The 23,122-nt window shown below is 48.0% G+C and overlaps 2 protein-coding genes across 2 annotated transcripts; one reads left to right on the top strand and one right to left on the bottom strand.

The window, feature by feature from the left end:
- The first annotated feature begins 491 nt into the window (after positions 1–491).
- Positions 492–1,602, top strand: LOC136499842 (proline-rich receptor-like protein kinase PERK2). Its single transcript, XM_066495351.1, has 2 exons — positions 492–1,063; positions 1,482–1,602. The coding sequence occupies exons 1-2, from the start codon at positions 492–494 to the stop codon at positions 1,600–1,602; spliced, it is 693 nt and encodes a 230-aa protein (XP_066351448.1).
- A 14,253-nt stretch (positions 1,603–15,855) lies between these two features.
- LOC136502222 (protein SODIUM POTASSIUM ROOT DEFECTIVE 2-like) lies at positions 15,856–21,466 on the bottom strand. Its single transcript, XM_066497684.1, has 3 exons — positions 20,897–21,466; positions 18,308–18,383; positions 15,856–16,321 (listed from the first exon to the last, which is right to left on the bottom strand). Exons 1-3 carry the CDS (start codon positions 21,356–21,358, stop codon positions 16,203–16,205), a joined length of 657 nt encoding a protein of 218 aa, XP_066353781.1. The 5' UTR covers positions 21,359–21,466; the 3' UTR covers positions 15,856–16,202.
- Positions 21,467–23,122: the final 1,656 nt, after the last annotated feature.

Below are 23,122 nucleotides of genomic sequence, written 5' to 3'. Positions count from 1 at the left end.
TTGGACTTCGTTTGCTTTTTATAGAATTTAAAAACACTTCGCACGCAAGTTCGTGGTCATGTTTCGTGAACAAGATGTCCAAAATTTTGGGTCCGTTCCTGGATACGGCCTCACACTACACTCAGTAACATGACTATCATTTTTGAATCATTAAATTCCATTATTCGTACCACGTGCAGTCCAAATTTATATTATTCGAAAAAATTCAAGTATATGAAATAAAGTAACTAAATATATAAAAAAGCCACAAAAAATCCCCAAATTATAACGAGGAGTTCCTGGTACTTTGAAAGGGCTGCACAAAAAATTTGGAGGGCAAAAACAAAAAAAAACTTTGTCGAGCGCCGGGGCATGGCACTCGGCAAATGGGGTTTTTGCCGAGTGCCAAAATAAGGTGCTCGGCAAAGAGGTTTTTTGATTTTTTTTAGAAATTTCCTCTTTACCGAGTGCCTTCACAGGGGCACGCGACAAAGGTATTTCAAAAAAAAACTATGCCGACGGCCGGATCGGGGCACTCGGCAAAGTTGCCTCCTTTGCCGAGTGCCTCCCTGATCCGGCGCTTGGTAAAGGGGCGGGTGGGGGCACTTAGCCAAATTCAGCCGGGCAGTCCAAGCCACAGACAGACAGGCCAACGCCGCCCCGCGCCGCCGCTCGCCAACGCCGGCCCGACCCTACGCCGCGCCCGCCAGCCATCGGGCCGCCGCCGACGTCGCGCGCCGCCGCACTTCCCTGCGCTGCTGCCCTTCCCCACGCTGTGCGCCGCCACCCTTCCCCGCGCCACGTGCCACCGCCCTTCCCCGCACCACACGCCGCGCGCCGGCGCCTGCCCTCGCCAGCCCCCGCCCCTGCGCCCGCATGTGGCTGAGCATGGCCTGCTCGCCCACGCCGTCCTGCGAACACTGGCGGGTGGAGGAGGGGAGGAGGAGGAGGAGCCGGCCCTGCCCCCGGCCGTGCCCCGTGGACCGCCCGCCCGGACGCTGCCCATGCCTGACCCCGTTCCTGACTCCGGTGACCTCGACCCTGACCCCGATGCCCGCCCGCCCCTACCCCCGACACCCGTCAGGTATGCGCTCTCTCTTGTTGTTGTCGTGGTAGTGATAGTTGTTGTAGTATTAGTTGTAGTAGTAGTGCTAGTGGTAGTAGTAGTAATAGAAGTAGTGGTAGTAGTAGTAGAACTAGTGGTAGTAGTAGTAGTAGTAGTAGTAGAACTAGTGGTAGTAGTAGTAACAATAGTGGTAGTAGTAGTAGTAGTAGTAGAATAGTGGTAGTAGTAGCCAATAGTGGAAGTAGTAGTAGAAGTAGTGGTACTACTTGGATATATTCTTCGGCATGGATTGATATCCAAACTGCATGGCTTCTCTTGAGACATGTGTTTGTCGGCCATCGTGCCATTGTTTTTTGTAGGTTTTGGAAACCTCACCGTGCAGGGGAGGTTTTGTCGAATTTTTTTAAAATGACAGTATTTTATTCCATTTTTGTAGAGAAGAGCCCGTCGGAGCCAAGTCGGAGTTCCCATCGCTGTGCCGGTTTGCCTGCACCGCCTCGCCTCACCACTACACCGACCCCCACGGCCCCACTAGCCTGACTCCACCGCCACCCTAAGTATAACCCCTCTTTCCGTATCATGGTCATAGATCGCGTAACCCAGTTAGGCTTCTCCTGTTCGAAAGAGATATAGTTGGAGGTATGCAAATCTTTGCATATCTATGACCGTATCTGTTTCAGATTGTCCACGTTTTTTGGACAGCTCACGGATGCGTAGATGGGTTAGTTTCCATGGTCTGCTCCGATCCAAGATAGAGTTTCGGCATCACCTCCCTGTTGTTCTCCAGATATGCACTCTTCTTTGGCAGGACGTGTATCTAGAGAACAGCGGGGAGGTGCTGCCGAAATTCTATCTCGAATAGGAGTAGAGCATGGAAACTAACCTCATCTATGCATCCGCGGGTGGGATTAGAACCTATCCTCACCTATTAGATAGTAGGAACACCATGTAGATGCAATTGATGGTTACATTACTCGCTGATACATATGTTAGAGGATGGATGACCGTCATTGGATGTACACGGGCTGGAGAAGTCAGAGTGATTACACCATGGAATGGATGAACAAGACCGATGCTTTCTTGAACAGTGCATTTGGCAAGGCTGCTAAAGGACATTGCCTAGTTTTGTGTCCCTGTAGCAAATGTGGAAACAGGAGAAGGGTAAACAAGGTGGCAATGGGTAAACATCTTGTAAAGAATGGTTTTACACCGGACTACACCCAGTGGGTCTACCATGGTGAAGCCCATTGTATGAGAGAGGTGGTGGTGAGACCACTGGTGGAGGCTTTTGATGCTGATGCTGGGGTAGCAGACATGTTAGATGACTTTCACCAAGGACAGTTCGATGAGAGACGTGAGAAGGAGGAGATGGAGGCAGCCACACAGGCATTCTATGACATGATGGACTCAGCACAGAAACCCCTTCACGATCGGTCAACGGTGTCTCAACTGGATGCCATTGGGCGCTTAATGGGGTTGAAGTCCGAGTTAAACTTGAGTCGAGAAGGCTTCGATAAGATGTTGGCCATGATTGGCACCCTGCTTCCGGAGGGCCACATTCTGCCAAAGAGCATATACGAGTCACAGAAACTCCTTCGTGCACTTAAGATGCTATATGAGCAGATACATGCTTGTCCGAAGGGGTATGTCCTACTTAGGAAAGAACACGAGCATGCAAAGTTCTGTCCAAAGTGTAAATCCTCTAGGTACCTGGAGGTAGACTCTGATGATGGTCAGAAGAGGCAACTTACGATCCCCATGAAAATCCTACGGTACCTTCCATTCCTACCAAGGATCCAATAGCTATACATGACCGAGGAATCTGTGAAATAGATGACATGGCACAAAAATGGCAAATGGTACAATCCTGATAAGATGGTACATCCATCCGATGGTGAAGCTTGTATCCGCTTTAATGACAAACATTGTGACAAAGCAGATGAGGCTCGTAATGTATGTGTCATGCTGGCAACAGATGGGTTCAATCCTTATGGAATGATGGCTGCCCCATACACATGTTGGCCCGTCTTCATTACCCCCCTTAATCTCCCCCCGGTGTCTCCTTTCAACGACATAACATATTCTTGTCATTGATAATTCCTAGACACCTATGGAGTAATATGGGTGTGTTTATGGAGCCCATGTTTGATGAATTGGTCCATGCTTGGGACGAAGGGGTATGGACATATGATCGAGCTACAAAGACAACCTTCAAAATGCACGTTTGGTACCACTACTCCCTGCATGACTTCCTGGCGTATGGGATATTCTGCGCCTAGTGTGTTCACGGGAAGTTCCCATGCCCAATATGCAAGAAAGGTGTGAGGTTCATTTAGTTGCAGAAGGGTGGCAAGTATTCATCGTTCGACAGACATCGTCAATTCCTACCTCTTGACCATCCATTCAGACAAGACATCAAGAACTTTACAAAAGGTGTCAAAGTGACAAACCCTGCACCGCGGATGATGACAGGTGTCGAGGTTCATGCTCAGATAGATGATCTCATGCCCAACGAAGAAGGTGGTTTTGTGGGATATGGTGAGCAACATATGTGGACTCATATCTCGGGCATGACGAGGCTCCTCTATTTCGATGACCTTCTTCTACCACATAACATTGATGTAATGCATACTGAAAAGAATGTCACCGAGACACTTTGGGCAACACTCATGGACACTAAAAAGTCTAAGGACAACCCTAAGGCTAGAGTGGACCTGACAATGTTGTGCGATAGCCAAATCAAGAGATGCAGCCTCCTAGTCGTGGTAAGACCTAGAGAAGGCCTAAGGCCAATTTCATCTTGAAAAGGGACCAAAGGAGGGAAGTACTTGAATGGATCTAGATGCTAATATTCCCTAATAGGTATGCAGCGAATCTAAAGAGGGGAGTGAACTTAGGCACTCTATGAGTCAATGGGATGAAGAGTCATGACTACCACATATGGATTGAGTAGCTTCTTTCGGCGATGGTTCGAGGCTATGTCCCGAAGCATGTCTGGCAAGTGCTGGCAGAGTTGAGCTACTTATTCCGCTAGCTTTGTGCCAAGGAGCTCTCTCAGATCATCATTGATGACTTGGAAAAAGTGACACCCATGTTGCTCTATAAGTTGGAGAAGATCTTTCCACCCGGCTGCTTCTTGCCGATGCAGCATTTGATTGTGCACCTCCCGTATGAGGCATGGATGGGGGGCCCATGCAGGACCGTTGGTGCTATCCAATCGAGAGATATCTGAAGACTCTTCGCAAAAAATGTAGAAATAAAGCCAAAATTGAGGCTTCCATTGCAGAGGCATACATTCTAGAGGAGGTGTCAAACTTCACAGAGAACCTTCCTAGCATTTATAATCCACCCCCTTGTTACAATGCTGGTGAAAATGAATTGAACCTCAGCCTTTTCCAAGGGCAACTCAGAAGCGCAAGTGCATCGACCACTAAGCAATTGAAAAATGAAGAGTGGCACAGTATCATGCTATATGTGTTGACCAACCTTGTCGAGGTGCATCCGTTCATTGGGTAAGTTCTGAACAAACTTGTTTCATTTCACCGTATGTCCTTGTTTCTTCGTCCAACCTCCTTGTTTCTCGTTGGTACAGGGAATTTCTTCGTCAATCCTGGCATGGATCAAGGCAACCTACCCTGCAAGAAAATGATACCCTTCTTTCATAGGGTGCGGGACTAGAGAGCCCCAATTTCATTTGTTGGTTCAAACAGAAAGCCCAAACTGATGCGCCTATAAGTGATGAGCTGAGATAGGTTGCAAACGGCTGTGCCGTTAGGGTCAAGTCATTTACTGGTTATGACGTGAATCAATATCGTTTTCACACAGCAAGCTACAAGCAAAGTCGGCCCAATCGAAAAACACAAACAGCGGAGTTGTTATGTCCGACACTGATAGACTCGACTATTATGGAAGAATTGAAGAAATCTATGAACTATCATTCTATGGTTCCAAACCTCTTACTCCTGTCATATTCAAATGCCACTGGTTTCATCCTGGAGTAACGAGACAGACCCCTAAGCTTGGGCTAGTCGAGATTCGACAAGATTCCGTCTATCCAGGAAAAGATGTCTACATTGTGGCTCAATAGGCCGTCCAGGTTCATTATACGTCATACGCGTGCAAAGACACCGAGCATCTTAAGGGTTGGTCTATTGTGCACAAGGTATCGCCACAGGGTAAACTACCTGTCCTAAATGATGAAGATTACAACTTCAACCCAAACACATATGATGGAGAGTTCTATCAAGAAGAGGGGATACAAGGGAGGTTTGACATAGACTTAACCGAAGAGATAGGAATGGAAGTAGACAATGAAAGGGATGATGATGAGGATGCTGGAGACGAGGTGCGAAATCTGAAGGACATACAAATGCTTGAGCGATTACATTTAGGCAATGACAATGAAGACAACATTCCTCCTTCGGATAGTGTTGATGAGTTGGACAATGTTGATAGTGATGACGAGACCTATGATCCAGCTAATCTCAATCATGAAGATTATTTCTAATACATGTAATACTATGTTTTTTGTAATTATGTTTTGTTCATTTTTGCATATATTTCTAATACATGTATTACTATATTTTTTGTAATTATGTTTTGTTCATTTTTGCACCTATTTCTAATTACGTCTTGTTTTTCTTTTTTATTGTACGTGATTGAACAAAGATGGCGGGCGACCGTCATAGGTCCGTGAACTTGATTTACCAAAGACCATGCTAGCTGTAGGAGGAGGCGGAGGGGGCGATGGAGGGATCGGACAAGAGGAGGAGGAGGAGGACCGCCAGCTATAGGAGGGGGCCGTCTCCTCCCACGCCGCATGAGGAGGAGCTGGAGGAGGAGGTGGCGCCCATGGACGAGTCGGACAAGGAGCTAGTTTGGCAAACGGACGAGGAGGGGCCGCACGAGGACGACGAGTGGGAGGCGGCAGGCACGGGTTCTGCTTCCTTTGACTCCTCTTCGAGTGTCTACTTGCGAGGTCCCGTGAGCCTCCCATGGGTTCCGCTTCCTCACCAACACCCAGTGATTTGTCCCGAAGGGCAAAAGTAAGTAACTTTATATGTTATCACCACTACTTCATATGATATGATGATAAAAAACTAATAATTTGTCTTAATCACTTGTGCAGGAACTAGGTGGTTGTGTCGGGTGGTAGCGCACGGCTAGTCAACGGCATCCTGGGTCTTCTGTGCAGGCAACACTTCCCCGACATTGTCACGTATGCATCGAAGATGGAGTCGGCCTACTCATTTGACCACTACGCCATCGCCCTCGATGCGGAGTACCCCAACAAGGTGGCGCGGGTGAAGGCAGAGTTTTGGGTCAGTCTCCCTCGCACAACATTGCTCAATACGTTGCATTCATTAGACTTTTCTTGAAATAATGAATGTATACATCGCTTTTGTATGCAGACTTATTACAGATGCAAGGAGGGATTTGAGGCCAGGGCGAAGCAGGTGACTACCAAAGCCTATAAAAAACTCGTCACCGACATGCATCACGAGGTGCGCATCCAGGCCATCATAACCTACTATGGGTCGAAGCTTGGAGAGAGGAAAACCAAGAAAGACGTAAGAGAGATGCAGCTGACCTAGGAGCAGTACCTTAAGGTAAATGAAGAACATCAATATTGATTCGTTTTGATATTAAGTTGGTTTAATTTGATCTTCTTATATGTCCAATACTTGATGATGTGTAGATGATTCCCTGGTGGTGCCAAGCGTATCCCGAGCGCTGGGCGATGATGGTGGAGAGGTGGTTCATGGACGAGTACCTCAAGATGCACAGGGATGCCCAGGACCATCGTTTGCAGATGCAAGGTCCAGCACACCATTGTCAACAGAATATGCTTGGCAGTCCACTGAGGGGTATCCCGCGATGGTAGATTGATCAGTGGAGGTGCGCGTGATCAGAAACCGAATGGTGACACAAGGCACAGAGACAACGATTTAGATAGGTTCGGGCCATCTGATCGACGTAATACCCTATGTCCTGTGTCTTTGGTGTATTGTATTGAATACATGATGTCGAGTAGAGGTCCCTTGCCTCTCCTTATATATTCTGGAGGGGTAGGGTTACAAGTAAAGTATAATATTTGGTACTATACAATATCTTGTGGTGCACACCGAGTAGCGTCGTGCACACCCTAATCTTGTGGGCTGGGCCACCTCTGATGGTGCGGCCCATGTCTTAGGGGCCATATCCCCACAGCTAGTCCCCAAGCCTGACAGTAGGTGATGTAGTCACGTGGTGCCAGGGTTAGAAAGTTGAAGACCAGCCGAGCATACAGCCTATCCCCGGGCGTAGCCTCGAGATGAGAACAAGCACATTCACCGTAAGGTGAAGTGTGCCCACTTAGTCCCCGAGCCTGCTGAAAGATGAAGAATGAATCTTGTAGCAGGGTCAAAGAAGTCTGAAAGCTTGCCGACGTCGTCTGACATGCGCGTATCAAGACCCCTGACGTGCTGCCTAAGATCAGCACCCAGATCCGAACAGCATGGAGCAGCTTGATAGCACACCGATGAGACGTAGCAAGATCTGAGCACCGAGGAGTCCCCGGCGTAGCCGGCGATGTCCGACCACCCAGGGAGTTCTCGGCGTAGCTGACGATGACCGAGCACCGAGGAGCAAAGAGTCCCCAGCGTCGCTGGCGATGTTCGAGCACCGAGGAGCGAGGAATCCCCGCGCGTCGCTGGCAATGACCGAGCACCGAGGAGCGAGGAGTCCTCGACGTCGCTAGTGATGTTCGAGCACCGAGGAGCGAGGAGTCCCCGGCGTCGCTGGCGATGATCGAGCACTGAGGAATGATAAGTCCCTGGCGTCGCTAGCGATGATCGAGCACTGAGGAGCGAGGAGTCCCCAGCGTCGCTGGCGATGACCGAGCACCAAGGAACGAGGAGTCCCCGGTGTCGCTGGTGATGACCGAGCATCGAGGAGCGAGGAGTCCTTGGCGTCGCCGGCGATGACTGAACACCGAGGAGCGAGGAGTCCCTGGCGTCACTGGCGATGACTGAGCACCGGGGAGCGAGGAGTCCCTGGCATCGCTGGCAATGACCGAGCACCAAGGAGCGAGGAGTCCTTGGCATCGCTGGCGATGACCGAGCACCGAGGAGCGAGGAGTCCTCGGCGTCGCTGGTGATGTTCGACCACCAAGGGAGGAGCGAGGAGTCCCTAGCGTCGCTGGTGATGACCGAGCACCGAGGAGTGAGGAGTCCCTGACGTCGTTGGCGATGACCAAGCACCGAGGAACAAGGAGTCCCCAGCGTTGCTGGCGATGACTGAGCACCGAGGAGCGAGGAGTCCCCGGCGTCGCTGGTGATGATCGAGCACCGAGGAACGAGGAGTCCCCGGCATCGCTGGCGATGACCGTGCATCGAGCATCGAGGAGTCCCCAGCGTCGCTGGCGATGATCGAGCAACAAGGAGTGAGGAATCCCCGGCATCGCTGGCGATGACCGAGCACCGAGGAGCGAGGAGTCCCTAACATCGCTGGCGATGACCAAGCACCGAGGAACAAGGAGTCCTCGACGTCGCTGGCGATGATCGAGCACCGAGGAGCGAGGAGTCCCTAGCGTCGCTGGCGATGACCGAGCACCGAGGAGCGAGGAGTCCCCAGTGTCGTTGGCGGTGACTGAGCACCAGGGAGCGAGGAGTCCCCAGCATCGCTAGCAATGACCGAGCACCGGGGAGCAAGGAGTCCCCAGCGTCGCTGGCGATGACCTAGCACCGAGGAGCGAGGAGTCCCCGGCGTCGCTGGTGATGACCAAGCACCAAGGAGCGAGGAGTCCTCGGCGTCGCTGGTGATGTCTGACCACCAAGGGAGGAGCAAGGAGTCCCCAGCATCACTGGCGATGACCGAGCATCGAGGAGTCCCCGGCGTAGGCGGCGATGTCCGAGCACCAAGGAGTCCCCGACGAAGCTAGCGATGTCTGAGCGCCGAGGAGTCCCTAGCATAGGCGGCGATATCCGAGCACCGAGGAGTCACCGGTGAAGCTGGCGATGTTCGAGCGCCGAGGAGTCCCCGGCGTAGCTATCGACGTTCATGCAGTGAAGTGTGCCCACTTACTCCTCGAGCACGAAGAAACCGAGCGCTGAGGAGTAACCGGCGTAGCTAGCGATGAAGCACGAGCAATGAATAGTCTAGTCAACCAGTCGACGGTGACGTGAGCATTGAGTAGAAGCGACCAGCGAACAGTCCAATCAACTGGTTGGCGACGGAGTCCATGAACCAAGCGGTTCGACCAGTTGATCGGTGGAGAAGTCTGAGCACCAGGTGTTTCGATCACCTGGACGATGATCCTGCAATACAAACATGTAGAATGGGTAGTACATGATGTAAAAATAAATGAACTCTAGAGAAAAAAAAATAACGTATGTAGCTTGGCGATCAGTTGGAGCAAAGATGTATTTATATTTAATATAAACTGCCCGACCAGTTAGTGTGTAGCTGAGTCTCCAGCCCTAGCTAGCCCATAGTCCATAACATCGAGCGCGGAGCCCGTGCACGTGTAGGAGGAACATGCATGACCAAGGAGCCGCTGCCGACCACCCATGACGCAGAGCGCGGAGCCCATAGCACGTGTAAGGAGGAGCCAGAGACAGGGCCGTCTCTAGAGGCGTCCGAGCATCAACGTGACTATTCGAGGGTTCAGAAAATCATTTGGAGAACAAATATGGAGAAAACAGCTCGGAGAAACATTATAGCGATATACGGAGATTGGAGAATATTTAGAAGAATATTAAAACGTGACTTAGCTTTAGACGGAGCGTCTAGTCGGCGACATATGGCGGTATCTGGTCAGCGTTGACGGTGAGCACCTACCGGGTGGTGAGTTGTCGGTGAAGACAACCTCGGAGGTGGTTCCGAGATCGGATCTGCTGTCGTGGGGGCTGATGTAGCTAGTGATGAATCATCGTCGTGGACCAGCATGGATCTCCATGAGATTGATGACGAGAACGCGCTATTGATTTGAGGTCCATCTGGCTCGCCATGCATCAAGCGCACAACCCTACCTAGCGCGCCAACTATCGACAGAATATGCTCGGCAGTCCACCGAGGGGTATCCTGTGATGGTAGATTGATCAGTGGAGGTGCGCGTGATCAGAAACCGGATGGTGACACAAGGCGCAGAGACAATGATTTAGACAGGTTCAGGCCGTCTGATCGACATAATACCATATGTCCTATGTCTTTGGTGTATTGTATTGAATACATGATGTTGAGTAGAGGACCCCTGCCTCTCCTTATATACTCTAGAGGGGTAGGCTTACAAGTATCCTATTTGGTACTATACAATATCTTGTGGTGCACGCCGAGTAGCGTCGTGCATGCCTTGATCTTATGAGCTAGGCCACCTCTGATGGTGCGGCCCATGTCTTGGGGGCCATATCCCCACAACCATCAAGGTAGCCGCAGCCTTGCCGAATACAAACAAGCATGGGTACGCGAATTTATTTATCTATTGTGACACTTAGTTCTACCTGATTTCTAATTATCGTGCTGTCTTTCTCACAGTCGGCGTCACATAGTAGCCAGGCTTGCTTGGACTTCTAGGCATGGTGTATGGCCCACAAGGGCAAGGCGACGTCCGATGTCTCCTTCAACCTGGAGGACCCGCCCGAGGCATACACGAACCCGAGCGTCCACTCCCACATCAGTGAGTACACTGAGGTGGCAAGGTCGCTCCATAGGCTAGACCATGATCCAAGCACCCAGGATTTCGATGGAGAGGCCATCATGAGGGCGGGGCAAGGCAAGAAGCATGGGTGGTTCTGGCTTGGCGACGGCATCATCGACACGACCTCTACTCCCTCTCTCCCCTAGATCCGAGCACGGAGCATGAGCGAGAGCCCATCCATTCGCACACGGTCGACCGCTGCACAGCACCGGGTCAACGTACTCGAGGTTATTCCTGTTTTACTCGTCATACATTGATCTTTACACACATTAATTAGCTTTGCATTACTGAAACATTGGAGTGAAATATTGCAGGTCCGGTTGGAACAAGAAATGAGGCAACGTCAGGAGCTAGAGGCCGGGCAGCAGAGGATGGCGGCCCAGCTGGAGGCCGAGCGGGCCGAGCGACAAGCCTAGGCGTAGAGGCAGACGGACATTACGGAGTTCCTACAAGGGCTTGGGCAACGTGTGGGCTTCTCTCTGCCAGCTGGGCTGTTGGTTCCACCTCCGCCTCCGCGTCTGAAAGGTCCTTATTTGGTTTTGGTAATTGAGTGACAACTTAGGTGGACTAATTGTGTTTATGTGTGATACACAGGTGATTAGTCCACAGGTACATGTGTGTGAGCAACATATGCCATGCAGGTGAAAATGGCTTGGAGATGTTGCAAAGCTCACACATGTGATGATGAAGGAGCTTATTGCACATGAGACATGACATTGAGTCATGTGATCAAGGTGGAGAAGATCAAGACAAGACTTGGCTTGATGGACCAGTTGCAAGCGTGAAGGGCAAGTCGAAGGCTTTGGAGTGATGGACCGCGTGGCGGTGAAGCTTGAGCAAGACTTGGCGCCGATGGACGATGGCAACGGTGAAGAGCAAGTAAAGTCAAGATCAATGAACCAATATGATCACGTGATGATATGAAGTGGATCATATCATTGTTGATCGTGTTGGTGCATGTGTTGCATCGATATTGGAGGAGATGGAATGGAATGCGCAAGGCAAAGGTATAACCTAGGGCATTTCATTTCACCGGTCATAGGTGTGTAGAGAAGTATATGACCGGGTTTAGGATAGATGGCCGTAATATCAAGAGGAGCAAACTTGTTTGCATATCGGTCATCTAGTGCCACTCGAGTGATCTAACTTTGCATCGTCGCTAGGATCGAGTGGCGTGGCAAGTTGAGTGGCTAACATCCCTTGGGAAATGATTGTGAAAAGCTAACACACATACACATGGTGGTGTACACTTGGTGGTGTTGGCACATCTACATAGGAGGTGGTGTTTGTAGGGTTGAGATGGGTTGGCACATTTACATTCGGCGCTTTCGGGAAAATGGATTGCTTATTTTCTATTGCGCCGGATGCAAATTCTTGTGGTTGGCTCATTGGAGCAAGGGTGAAGAAGTTAGAAGTGAAAACGAGTTGATTGCGAAGATGCTGGCGTCGTTCAACTGACCGAACGCTGGGTCTGAAAGCACCGGACGCTGGCAGGGTGCGTCCGGTCAGGCTGACGTATGGTGACGCAGAAGCTGGAGTGTGACCAGACGCTGGGCTACGACCGGACACGCCCGGTCGAAGAAATACGCCTCGGGTACCTTACTGGAAATGACCAGACGCTGGGGTCCAGCGTCCGGTCAGTTGAAGCTGCTGCGTCCGGTTAGGTCAAGTGACCGTTGGAATCGGGACACGTGGCCATCTGCGGGCGACCGAACGCTGAGGTCCAGCGTCCGGTCAACACGACCAGAGCGTCCAGTCGGCCCGATTTTTGCCTAGTGAAGGGGTAACGGCTAGTTTAGCCCTTGGGGCTATAAATAGAAGTGGCCTTCGGCCATGGCTGGTGCTGAGCACCTAAGGGGACTTAGTGTCCATGCTTGTGAGTGCTTGGGAGCCCTCTATCACACATATACTTGATAGTGATCATTCGATTGTGTGAGTGAGCGATTCTAGTGCGATTGCATCGTGAGATTGCATCGAGTGACACTAGGTGATCGAGTTGCAAGCCGGTGGTGCTTGTTACTCTTGGAGGTTGCCACCTCCTAGATGGCTTGGTGGTGGTCTCCATCGAAGTGCGCAAGAAGCTTGTGCGGCGCTCCGGAGAAGTGCTTGTGAGGGGCATTGTGCTCGCCCCGCGGGAGCCGCGAAGAGCAACTCTAGTAAAGCGTGTCATTGAGCTACCCTCACTCAAGGGGTAGGTTCTTGCGGCGCCCGACGTGCGGGCTTAGCGGGTGATGCTAATTAGCCACCGAACCACCAAGTGAGCGGTCGACACAAAGAGGACTAGCGTGTTGGCAAACACGTGAACCTCGGGAAAAAAATCATCGTGTCAACCTTGTTCTTCTCGTTGGTTTGCATCCCCATTACACAAGCTTGCAATTACTTTTATACATATTAAGCTTGTGTAGTTGCTCTTGTAATTAGATAGCTTGTGTAACTTGCTAATTACCTTCTTGCTTGTGTAGCATAGAAGTAGCTCCCTTGCGTGGCTAATTTGATTTTAGTAACCTTGTTAGTAACATTGCTTAGTTTGTGTAGCTAAATATTTGCGCTCTCTAATTAGGCATTGGTTGCCTTGTTATTGAGCATTGCTAGTGAGCTTTGTTAGCTTTGTGCTTTTGCTTACTAGCATGTGTAGGAACTCTCTTGTTGCTTAAAATACTAGTGGCATAGGTTTATGTAACCTTGCTCCTAGAATTGTTTAGGAGAGCTCTAACTAGCCCGGCACCTTTGTTGCATAATTGTTATCTTTGCAAGGTGCTAGTGAACATATATAGTGGGGTATAGTCTTGGCTAGACCGATAGTTTTAATTCCGCATTTGTATCGGTTAGTCGACGCGATTAAGTTTTAGAAAAGACTATTCACCCCCCCTCTAGTCGCCATCTCGACCCTTTCAGCGTCCTGCAACTGCAGCTACTCCTGTGAGTATGAAAGTTTTTTTACTTTCGCTTGTGCTTTGCTTGTATGGTCTCAACCTTCCTTATTAGCTATCCAAATAATCTTGTCTTACATGCAATCTTTTCTCCTTTGTGCAGTCTCCATCTGACGGTGGTTCGAATAATCCACCTCATGCACCTCCGAATGATGGAGCTGGGCCTTCACAACAGTCGTAGTGGCCGAGATTAGTGCATGTTGTATTTTTTTCATTTGTTGTTCACTTGGTGATGGACTTGTGATATACTTGTGATGCACTTGTGGACTTTGATGGACTTGTGATGAACTTATGGATTTATTTGGATGGACTTGAGCACTTATTATTATATATGTGATATATATTGTGATGAATGTGATATGTGTGGATGGATGTGTGGATGGATGAGATATATATGTGATGAATGAGATATATATGTGATGAATGAGATATATATGTGATATATGTTTGTATGAATTTATTTGTCATGATGGAATATAAAAAAATTAAAAATTACCGTTTTGGGTCACTTTGTCGAGTGTTGCACTCGGCAAAGGACCCCGTTGCCGAGTGCCATGGTTACAACACTCGGCAAAGCTGAAAAAATGGGCGCTCGAAAAACTATTTTTCCAGCTTTGCCGAGTGTCATGACCATGGTACTTGGCAAATATTTTTTTTTAAAAAAAATTCAAACTTTGCCGAGTGTCGGCCAGAGGGCACTCGGTAAAGATTTTTTTTTTTAAAAAAAATTCAAACTTTGCCGAGTGCAGGCTAGGGGACACTCGGCAAACAATTTTTAGAAAAAAAAATAAAACATCTTTGTCAAGGGCCAGATAGAAGGCACTCGACAAAGAAACTTTTTTTAAAAAAATAAAAAATCTTTACCGAGTGCCTGCAGGGTTGGCACTCAGCAAAGCGACCGTCAACGGGGCTGGCGCCGTGATGGTCGCTTTTCTTTGCCGAGTGCCCGATAAAGGACACTCAGTAAAGAGGGCTTTGCCGATCAATTTTTTGCCGTGTGTTCTTTGCCGAGTGCCACACTCAGCAAAGGCTTTGCCGAGTGCAATTAGGCTTTTGCCGAGTGCCTCAAACACTCGGCAAAAAACTGAATCCAGTAGTGGTCTACATTCTGTGAAACAGTGGTATGAAAAAGGGAAAGGTCATCTAGTAGGTAGTGGCAAACAGACAAGGTTTTGGAAGGATGTGTGGTTAGATGACTGTCCTCTAAAGATTAGCTATCCAAGAATATTCAATATTTCTCATGACTAGGACATCTCGGTGTATACAGCAGGGAATCTGGGGTGGAGATTGAGCTACAGAAGGTGTTTCGGGCCTGCAGAAATGGTGGAGTGGGAGGAATTCAGGGTTTCGTCGTAAATGATTGTGGATTATTTACTGCTGCCTGGTTTGGTGTGAGAGAAGAATACTGTTGCAGCTTATAATCCACGATCATATACGAGCAAGCGAACAGGCTAATTAATGTCCAAGCTAGAGGGGGTTTCTTTATCAGAGGCTCATGACAGTGTGATCTGAAAACTGGAACATTCAGGGAAGTATTCTACAACGCAACAAAACATTCAGGGAAGGATTCTGTCATGCGTTGTTTGGAATGCGCCAAAACAACCGCGCGCAGCGCAAGGACTTCTCGCTCGCTCCTGTTCAAGCTAGCGAGCGAGCTACTCCGATCCAGGGCATGTTTATATGCTTCCTTTGTTTGAACCTTGGGGCAGGCCAGGCTTGCATGCACATCATAACATGCACGCGAGCTGATGCGTGAGCGACGCGCAGCCAAAAGCACAGTTCCAAACGAAAGCGGCCAAGCTCGATCAGATCAGATCAGTTCATGTTCATCCATGGTGGCAGTGGTGGATGCACGATGCGGGATAAGGGGTGGCTAAAACAATGGAGATGTTGATTTGCATGAAGATTTAATGGTGAAATCAAGCTTTTGCTACAGTGATTAGGCTTGAAATCAAAAAATTAGGGGGGCTGGAGCCCCCCAGCCCCCCCCTGTGGATCCGCCGCTGCATGGTGGTGGTGGGTCACTCAGCGATCATCCATGGATGCATCCACAGTCGTTCGCCACCGGAACCGCGTCGTCCCACCCATATATGTCCCATGCATCCACTGATCAGATTGATCGAAAACAGAGAGGAGGTGGAGGAAAAAGCTGGTGGGCAATATATATGTAAGCAATAGCGCTGGAATAAACGAACGGAGTAAGCATCACGCACACACGGACCGACGACCCTAGGTACATCCAGCAGCAGCAAGAGGAGGTTCACCACGCGCATGCATGTCTGTGCCTGTGCCTGCCTGCATCACCGCACGACCAAGCAAGTGCATGCTAGCTAACAAGGCTTTCATCCATTGATTATTATACCATGCCATGACATACTCTCTTTAAGACTTTAACCATACGACGATACAGCTAGCAGGCAATGCAAGCAGAGATATAGCAGCAGGTTCTTCATTCTTCACTGGGGTTTGGATCGGATCTGGTTGATGGACGGATCAGAGATCGACCAATTACAAGAGACGTGGCGAGCGAGGCGGAGTAGTGGATCGATGATCAGGCGAGGAGCTCGGCCTTCTTGACCTTGGAGATGCTCTCGAGGACGCCCGCCGGCGACACATGGCCCATCACCGTCACCTTCTTGCTATCTAGGTCGATGCTGAACGACGTCACCCCTGCAGCACGTATAGTAGTCACCACCGTCATCATCATTATAACATTATCATCATCATCATCCATGCGCCGTCAGTAAAAGGGTTAATAAATGCTGACACGCAAGAATTTTCAAAGCTTCTTTTGTTTGTGCTGCGCTCCGCTCCAATGCAGGTAGTCCAAATTAACGTTCAATTTTCACAGAGTTGTATGTGTGTGTGTATATATATATATATATATATATATATATATATATATATATATATATATATATATATATATATATATATAGAACTACTATCCTGTAGCTGGCTACAGAATAACTTATTCTGTAGCCACTTTGAGTTATGATAATTACTATGTTAATTTACGAGATTATAGTAACTCCTTACTAAGTGGTCTAATATAACGTTATGGTAAATATCCCCATGTGTTATAGTAACCCAACTATCGTAAATATGTATTGACATTATGGTAAATTAGTATATAAAATTATAGTAAATGGAGGTGGCTACAGAATAACTTATTTTGTAGCCGGCTACTGAATAGCCTCTCCCTATATATATATATATATATATATATATATATATATATACACACACACACGTACTGTTTTGTAGCTGGCTGCACAGAATAAGCTATTATGTGGCCACTTTGAGTTACGATAATTACTATACTAATTTACGAGATTATGGTAACTCCCTCATAAGTGATTTACTATAGCATTATGGTAAGTATCATCTTGAATTATAGTAACCCATATATCGTAAATGTGTATTGTTATTATTGTAAATTGGTTAAAACATTATCGTAAATCAAGGTGGCCATAGAATAAGTTATTCTGTGGCTAGCTGCACAATAGCCTTACCGTGTGTGTGTGTGTGTATATATATATATATAGACACACACACATCAGTTGAGCCTCTAGTACTCGTGTTTGCTTAAGGTCTTGTGTTGGATGCATGTGTATCCACTTCAATCCACATGTGTTGGAGTGGATTGGAATGGAATTTAGTTTAATTTCACTCCAATCCACTTTAATATATATGGATTGAGACGAATATATGCGTATCCCAACAAGGCATAATATTATGCTGTTGTCAAATGATGGATGGATGGATCTGCATCTGCTACGGAAAAGGTGGTCCATTCATCATGTGGCATTCAGCTTGTTGATGAAGCTAGCTGCCAGCAGTACGTACTGATGATATATCCGTTCCCTGGCACTTGGGTACGTACAATGTCCGACTTCCAAATTTACGGGGGTGGGGGGTGGGGGGGGCGCTTACCAACAAGACCTACTAATAGCCTGCTGTCCTCATGCATTAGGCGACCCGATCATCATCATCACTTGTATTTCTGCACTTACATGATCAGGGGGCCGTCGACGTCATCATCACTGCTACTGGTAGTCGGCTATTACCTGATGTGTTGACCATTAATTTATAAGCCTCTCTAGTAGTGGCGGTGTTCAACTATATGCCCTCATGCAGCAGCTGGGTTTTATGCGTTTCTTGGATCCACCAGTCTCGCTACGTACGGCGTGTGCACAGGCGCATATGCACGCATGTGACGAAAGGACGTCTCTATAGCTACTACTAGCTAGCTCCAACCGTACCCACGCAGGAGGCGTCAGCACTCGACCACATGTACGTACTGGTGGGCCGTCGTGGCCGCCGGCCGGTCTACACGGTGGACCGCGTCAAATGCCGAGTAGGCGTGTCGTCTCCCTCGCTCTGCCCCCGGCCCGTGACGGAGAATCCGACGATCGTGCGTTTTGCGCAAACGGCCAACCTCCTTTCTCAGCTCTACCGTGGTCCCACGTTATTTGAAGCTAGCTAGCTAGTTTGAACATGCAGTAGTACATTCATGCATGCATGCAGATGCAGCCCGTCGAGTCGAGCGATGAAAACTTGTACAAGTAGCTTATTGGAAATATATACGTACGTGCAGTATGTATATGTGCCAAGAGAACATATACATACATACGACGAGGATCGTACACGTACCTTCCATCTTGGAGATGTGCTTCCTGACTTTGCCTGCGCAGCCCTGGCAGTGGATGGCCACCTTCATCACCACCACCTACACACACATGTAGCAGTACCACGCACGGTAAGCAATGCAATGGAGTGACCATATTCTGTAACCACCAAGAACTGCACGCATGGTCCACTTGGAAATAGTGGACTCTCTGTTAGCATCTCCAGTCTCTCACTACTCTCTGTCTGCAACGAGGGGGCACGCACTTATCCCCCTCCTGTGCTCCTGCAACTGCATCGAGCTCTAGCTGCAATTCTGGACACGGATTTGGGTTTGGGGCCATGTTTAGTTGCCCTAAATTCCAGAATTTGGCACTATGCAAAAAGAAGATTCCCCATCATATCAAACTTACGATAGTACTATATGTTGACGAAATCAAAAACTAATTGTACAGTTTGGTTGTACTTTACGAGACAAACGTTTTGACCCTAATCAGTTGACGATTGGACAATTATAAAAAAAAAACAAAACGATACTGTGGCTACAGTAGCGCATCAAATTCGGCAGCGCCGATTCGGTGGCCGAACTAAACGCGCCCTGGATTGGATTGGAGCCCTCCGCTCCAGGCCATGTTTAGATTGCAACTTTTTGCAACTCGATGAATAGTACCACTTTCGTCTTATTTGACAAATATTGTCCAATCGTGGACCAACTAGGCTCAAAAGATTTATCTCGTGATTTCCAACTAAACTGTGCAATTAGTTATTTTTTTTTACCTACATTTAATGCTCCATACAAGCGGCTAAAAATTGATGTGATGGAGAGAGAGTGAAAAAACTTGGAATTTGGGGTTATCTAAACAAGGCCCCACTCTCCTCGATCTGCTGCGACTGCAGTGTGTGTGTGAGAGAGAGAGAATAGACGGCCATGGAGATGCATCATGCATGGATGGCCTTTTCACTGTGCGCCCAGCACAAGTCCTTTTTGTTTTGATTTGTCCCCACCCCCACCCGCCTAAATAAATACTCCTTACATCAGACGAATTTACTGCTAGTTGCCAGGCATAGTCGTAGTAGGCTGGACTAGAAGATTAATAAATGTGTAAGGGGGTGTTTGGTTCTTTAGTTGCTCCTAAAATTTATGTCACATCAAATGTTTAGAGGCTAATAAGGAGCATTAAATATAAATTAATTACAAAACCAATTACATAGATGGAGGCTAATTTCCGAGACGAATTTTTTAAGCCTAATTAATCTATCATTAGCACACGTTTACTGTAGCACCACATTGTCAAATCATGAACTAATTAGGCTTAAAAGATTCGTCTCGTAAATTAGTCGCAAGTTGTGTAATTAGTTTCGTAATTAGTCTATATTTAATACTCCATGCATGTGTCCAAACATTCGATGTGACAGGAATTTTAGGAGGAGGGGAAGGAACCAAACAGGCCCTAATTCCCCTGGCCCCGGCGGTATAAATAAATTTTGATTAGCCATACCTTAACTACTATCTGCGCGAGAGTGAATTAATTACGGTTACGTTACGTACGCCCTCATAATTCCAAAATATCAATTTACATTGTATACTCCAATCTCCAGGTATTATTTGGTAGAAGTAACAATTTCAGTCAAGGCCCGTTTGGCATAGCTCAGCTTCACCATATAAGCTGTTTTTTTTTTTTGTAAAATAGCTTCATGAGCAACTTTTTTTTTGTTGAAGCTGAGTTGTTTTGGAATAGGTGTTTGGCAAAACAGCTTTACGTGATAGAACAATGATATAGGAGATGAAGCTAGGATAAACTACTTTTTTCAGCTTTATCCTAACTTGTATCTCTGTTTGGGAGGAGAAAAACAGCAAGCTGTTGTGAGCCATACCAAACAGACCATAAATTATACCAATTTCGATTTATTCTCATTGACTACTCGCTCAATAGATCCATCTATCAATCAATAATTAGCTTTTGATGAGCCTCCTACGTATATACAGCCTGTTCGCTTGCTCGTAAACGATCGTAAATTTCCAGTCGGGACAGTGTTTTTCTCTCACACCAAATCAGCCAGCAATAAATAATCCACGATACGATACGGCCTCCCGAACAAGCTGATAATGCGGATGGGATAACTTGCCACGCACGAACCGTATGTTTATCTCTCTATTACTAATGGAATTGCAACGCTGACGGCGGCCCACCATGAGCCTCCTACGTCAAAGAACAGAGAGACATAAGGCGGCCTCCTACTAGGGGTGTGTGTGTTGTGGCTGTTAAAAAAGAAGGTTAACTTTTGGCTATAGATGGATGGTACTCGTAAGCAAGCATAGGCATGCATCTTGTGCTTCTATGTAATCTACTCCTTCTGTTTCAAATTATAAAAACTAACCAAAAAACAACTAACAAACTACACTACAGTTTGAAATGGAATGCAATGATGGGAGTAATTATTCTTAGCTGTGAATTTTGGAAAGACGGTAACTGAAATGATCAGATATACCTGGCTACTCCAAAATTAGCAGTAGAATAATAATATACTAACTGCTGTCTTATACTAGCAGCAGCAAAGCAAAGGATCCGAAACGAGGGGCGCGCGCGTCCGTCAGTTATTACTAACGTCACGTACCTGGAGCAGCTGGTCGCCGGGCGCCGCCGCGACGGCGGCGGCGGCCTGCACGCGCTTGGCCGCCGCGGCGAGGTCCTTGGGCGGCGCCTCCTTGCTGGGGCTCTTGGTCACCATGGGCAGCGTCACGGCCACGGGCGCACGCGCGGCGGCGCGACGCTGCCTCTCCACGCGCGGCTTGCATGACGCGCTAGCAGAAGCAGCAGTCGCAGCCGGCGGCGCAGCAGCAGCCCTGGGCGCCGCGAACCGCCGCGACGACGTGGAGTGGCGCTGGCGGCCACCGTCGTCGCCGGCGCCGCCGAGGCGCGCGTACCTGACGTCGTGCAGGACGCGGCGGGCGTCGTCGTCGGTGGCGGCCACGATGGTGCGGTCGGCGCGCCGGGCCACCACCATGGACCGCGCGTCCCCCGGCACGCACACCGCCGTCGCCGCCTGCGACCGGCACAGCATCCCGCCCGCCCTCATCCTGCCGCCGCCGCCCGCCTTCCTCTCCTTCACTGCGCCCAACACGGCACAGAACGTACACACGCGCGCACGCACGCCAAGGACAGAAGATAGAGCGGATGGAGAAGCTTGTTCTTGATTGTTTTGCGACAGAGAGCGAAGGGATTTATGTTTATCCAAGAGAGAAGAGGGAAGAGACAGACGAGAGGGAGCACTGCCCGAATTCTTAAATTTACCGAGTGTTTTTACGTTTGCTGAGTGTATTTCCTCAGGCACTCGGTGAATAAGTGATTTACCGAGTGCTGCGTTAAAAACACTCGGCAAAAAAAAAAACACTCGGCAAAATAGAAGGTTTGCCGAGTAAAAGAGTGGGTTTGACGAGTGTCAAAAAAAACACTCGGCAAAAAAATAAAATATTTTTTCTGGAAAAGAATGAGAAGAAAAAAATAAAAAAAAATATTTATCGAGTGCTAGATCTACAACACTCGGCAAAGAAATATAAAATCTTTTTTCTCAAAAAAAGGAGAAGCAAAAAAATAAAAAAACTTCACCGAGTGCTAAATCTACAACATTCGACAAAGAAATATAAAATCTTTTTTAAAAAAAAGGAGAAGAAAAAAAATAAAAAAAACCTTTACCGAGTGCTAGATCTACAACACTCGACAAAAAAATTCAAGGAAATAAAAGCCTCACTGCCTCGCACACCGCCCCCCTCAGTCAACCCGCACACCGTGTAATGGAAACGGAGATCCCGATCTTCCATCAGGTAGAGATAACTATCGTTGTGGCTTAGAATGACACACCGATCCGGCTTCAGATCGAAAGATCGAACCCTGCAATATTAGCATCACAACTCCTCTGGTTATCAACCGAGACACGGATCTGGTTGACCTCGCCAAGAAAGCTAATCTCTGCCTGCGCAACGAAGAACACAAGCAAGAACAAGAAAAAAACAACCAAATTGCATATGATTGATTAATCTCACGAAGTTTGGGTCTCACAAACTGATGAACGGTGAAACTATTCTTAACAGATTAATCTAAATAAAACCCCAAAACCTAATGATGGCGGCGGTGTATGATTATAAAGGTCTTAGGGTCGTCGCCTACCCTGAACACGCCTCTTAATGGGCTCAAACACGATACACGGTCCATTGGAACAAAAGACGGTGTCGCAGCACCCTGATAGATTCTGGACGCTGATTTGTTTCGATGATTCCCGTTGATTTTGGAGGCTTTTTGATGTGAGACCACTTGTATTGGTTTTCTTATTAAATTAGCTTTTCAACCATACGTGGATCGTCGAAAACAGAGTTCAGATGTGTCTTAGATGACTAGTTTAAGGCAGACTGGTCCTGAAGGCCAAGATAGACTCGAAATCATATTGGACCGGGCCTCCGGTTTCTGTTGAAGGTCCTTGCTGGTCATCAGCGCCTCCACCTCTTCCTCTAAGTCCCTCATGACCCTCTCCAATGTTCCTAAGCAAGATAACATCATTAGGTAGTAGTCTATTCTCAAAAGTATGAAAAGGAACGCTTAAAAACGAGCTCACCTCTAAATTGAGTTGACGCATTCGAGCTCGGGTCATTGGACTTTGCATGGCGATTGGAGGATCAGCGGGTACATCTAAAGGAGTGATGTCCTCATCATCCTCCTCCTCTTGAAACTGAGTCATCCTCGACTCAAGTTCATCTTCTTTTCCCAAATAAGACTTCAAATCTATAATGTTAAAGGTGGGACTAACCCCGAACTCGGGTGGCAACTCAAGTTTGTAGGCATTATCATT

This window comes from Miscanthus floridulus, chromosome 13 (genome assembly GCF_019320115.1).
Source record: "Miscanthus floridulus cultivar M001 chromosome 13, ASM1932011v1, whole genome shotgun sequence".
Taxonomy (NCBI): Eukaryota; Viridiplantae; Streptophyta; class Magnoliopsida; order Poales; family Poaceae; genus Miscanthus; species Miscanthus floridulus.
Note: the sequence above shows the minus strand (reverse complement) of the source record. Positions and strands in the feature narration are given on the sequence as shown.

Bases quoted from the DNA above. Each gene is read 5' to 3' on its own strand.
- LOC136499842 (XM_066495351.1), top strand. From the start codon at position 492: ATGCCGACGGCCGGATCGGGGCACTCGGCAAAGTTGCCTCCTTTGCCG. The intron at 1,064-1,481 runs GTATGCGCTCTC...CCATTTTTGTAG, and splicing joins CTACCCCCGACACCCGTCAG to AGAAGAGCCCGTCGGAGCCA.
- LOC136502222 (XM_066497684.1), bottom strand. From the start codon at position 21,358: ATGAGGGCGGGCGGGATGCTGTGCCGGTCGCAGGCGGCGACGGCGGTG. The intron at 18,384-20,896 runs GTACGTGACGTT...ATGTGTGTGTAG, and splicing joins CCGGCGACCAGCTGCTCCAG to GTGGTGGTGATGAAGGTGGC. The intron at 16,322-18,307 runs GTACGTGTACGA...TACGTGCTGCAG, and splicing joins GCACATCTCCAAGATGGAAG to GGGTGACGTCGTTCAGCATC.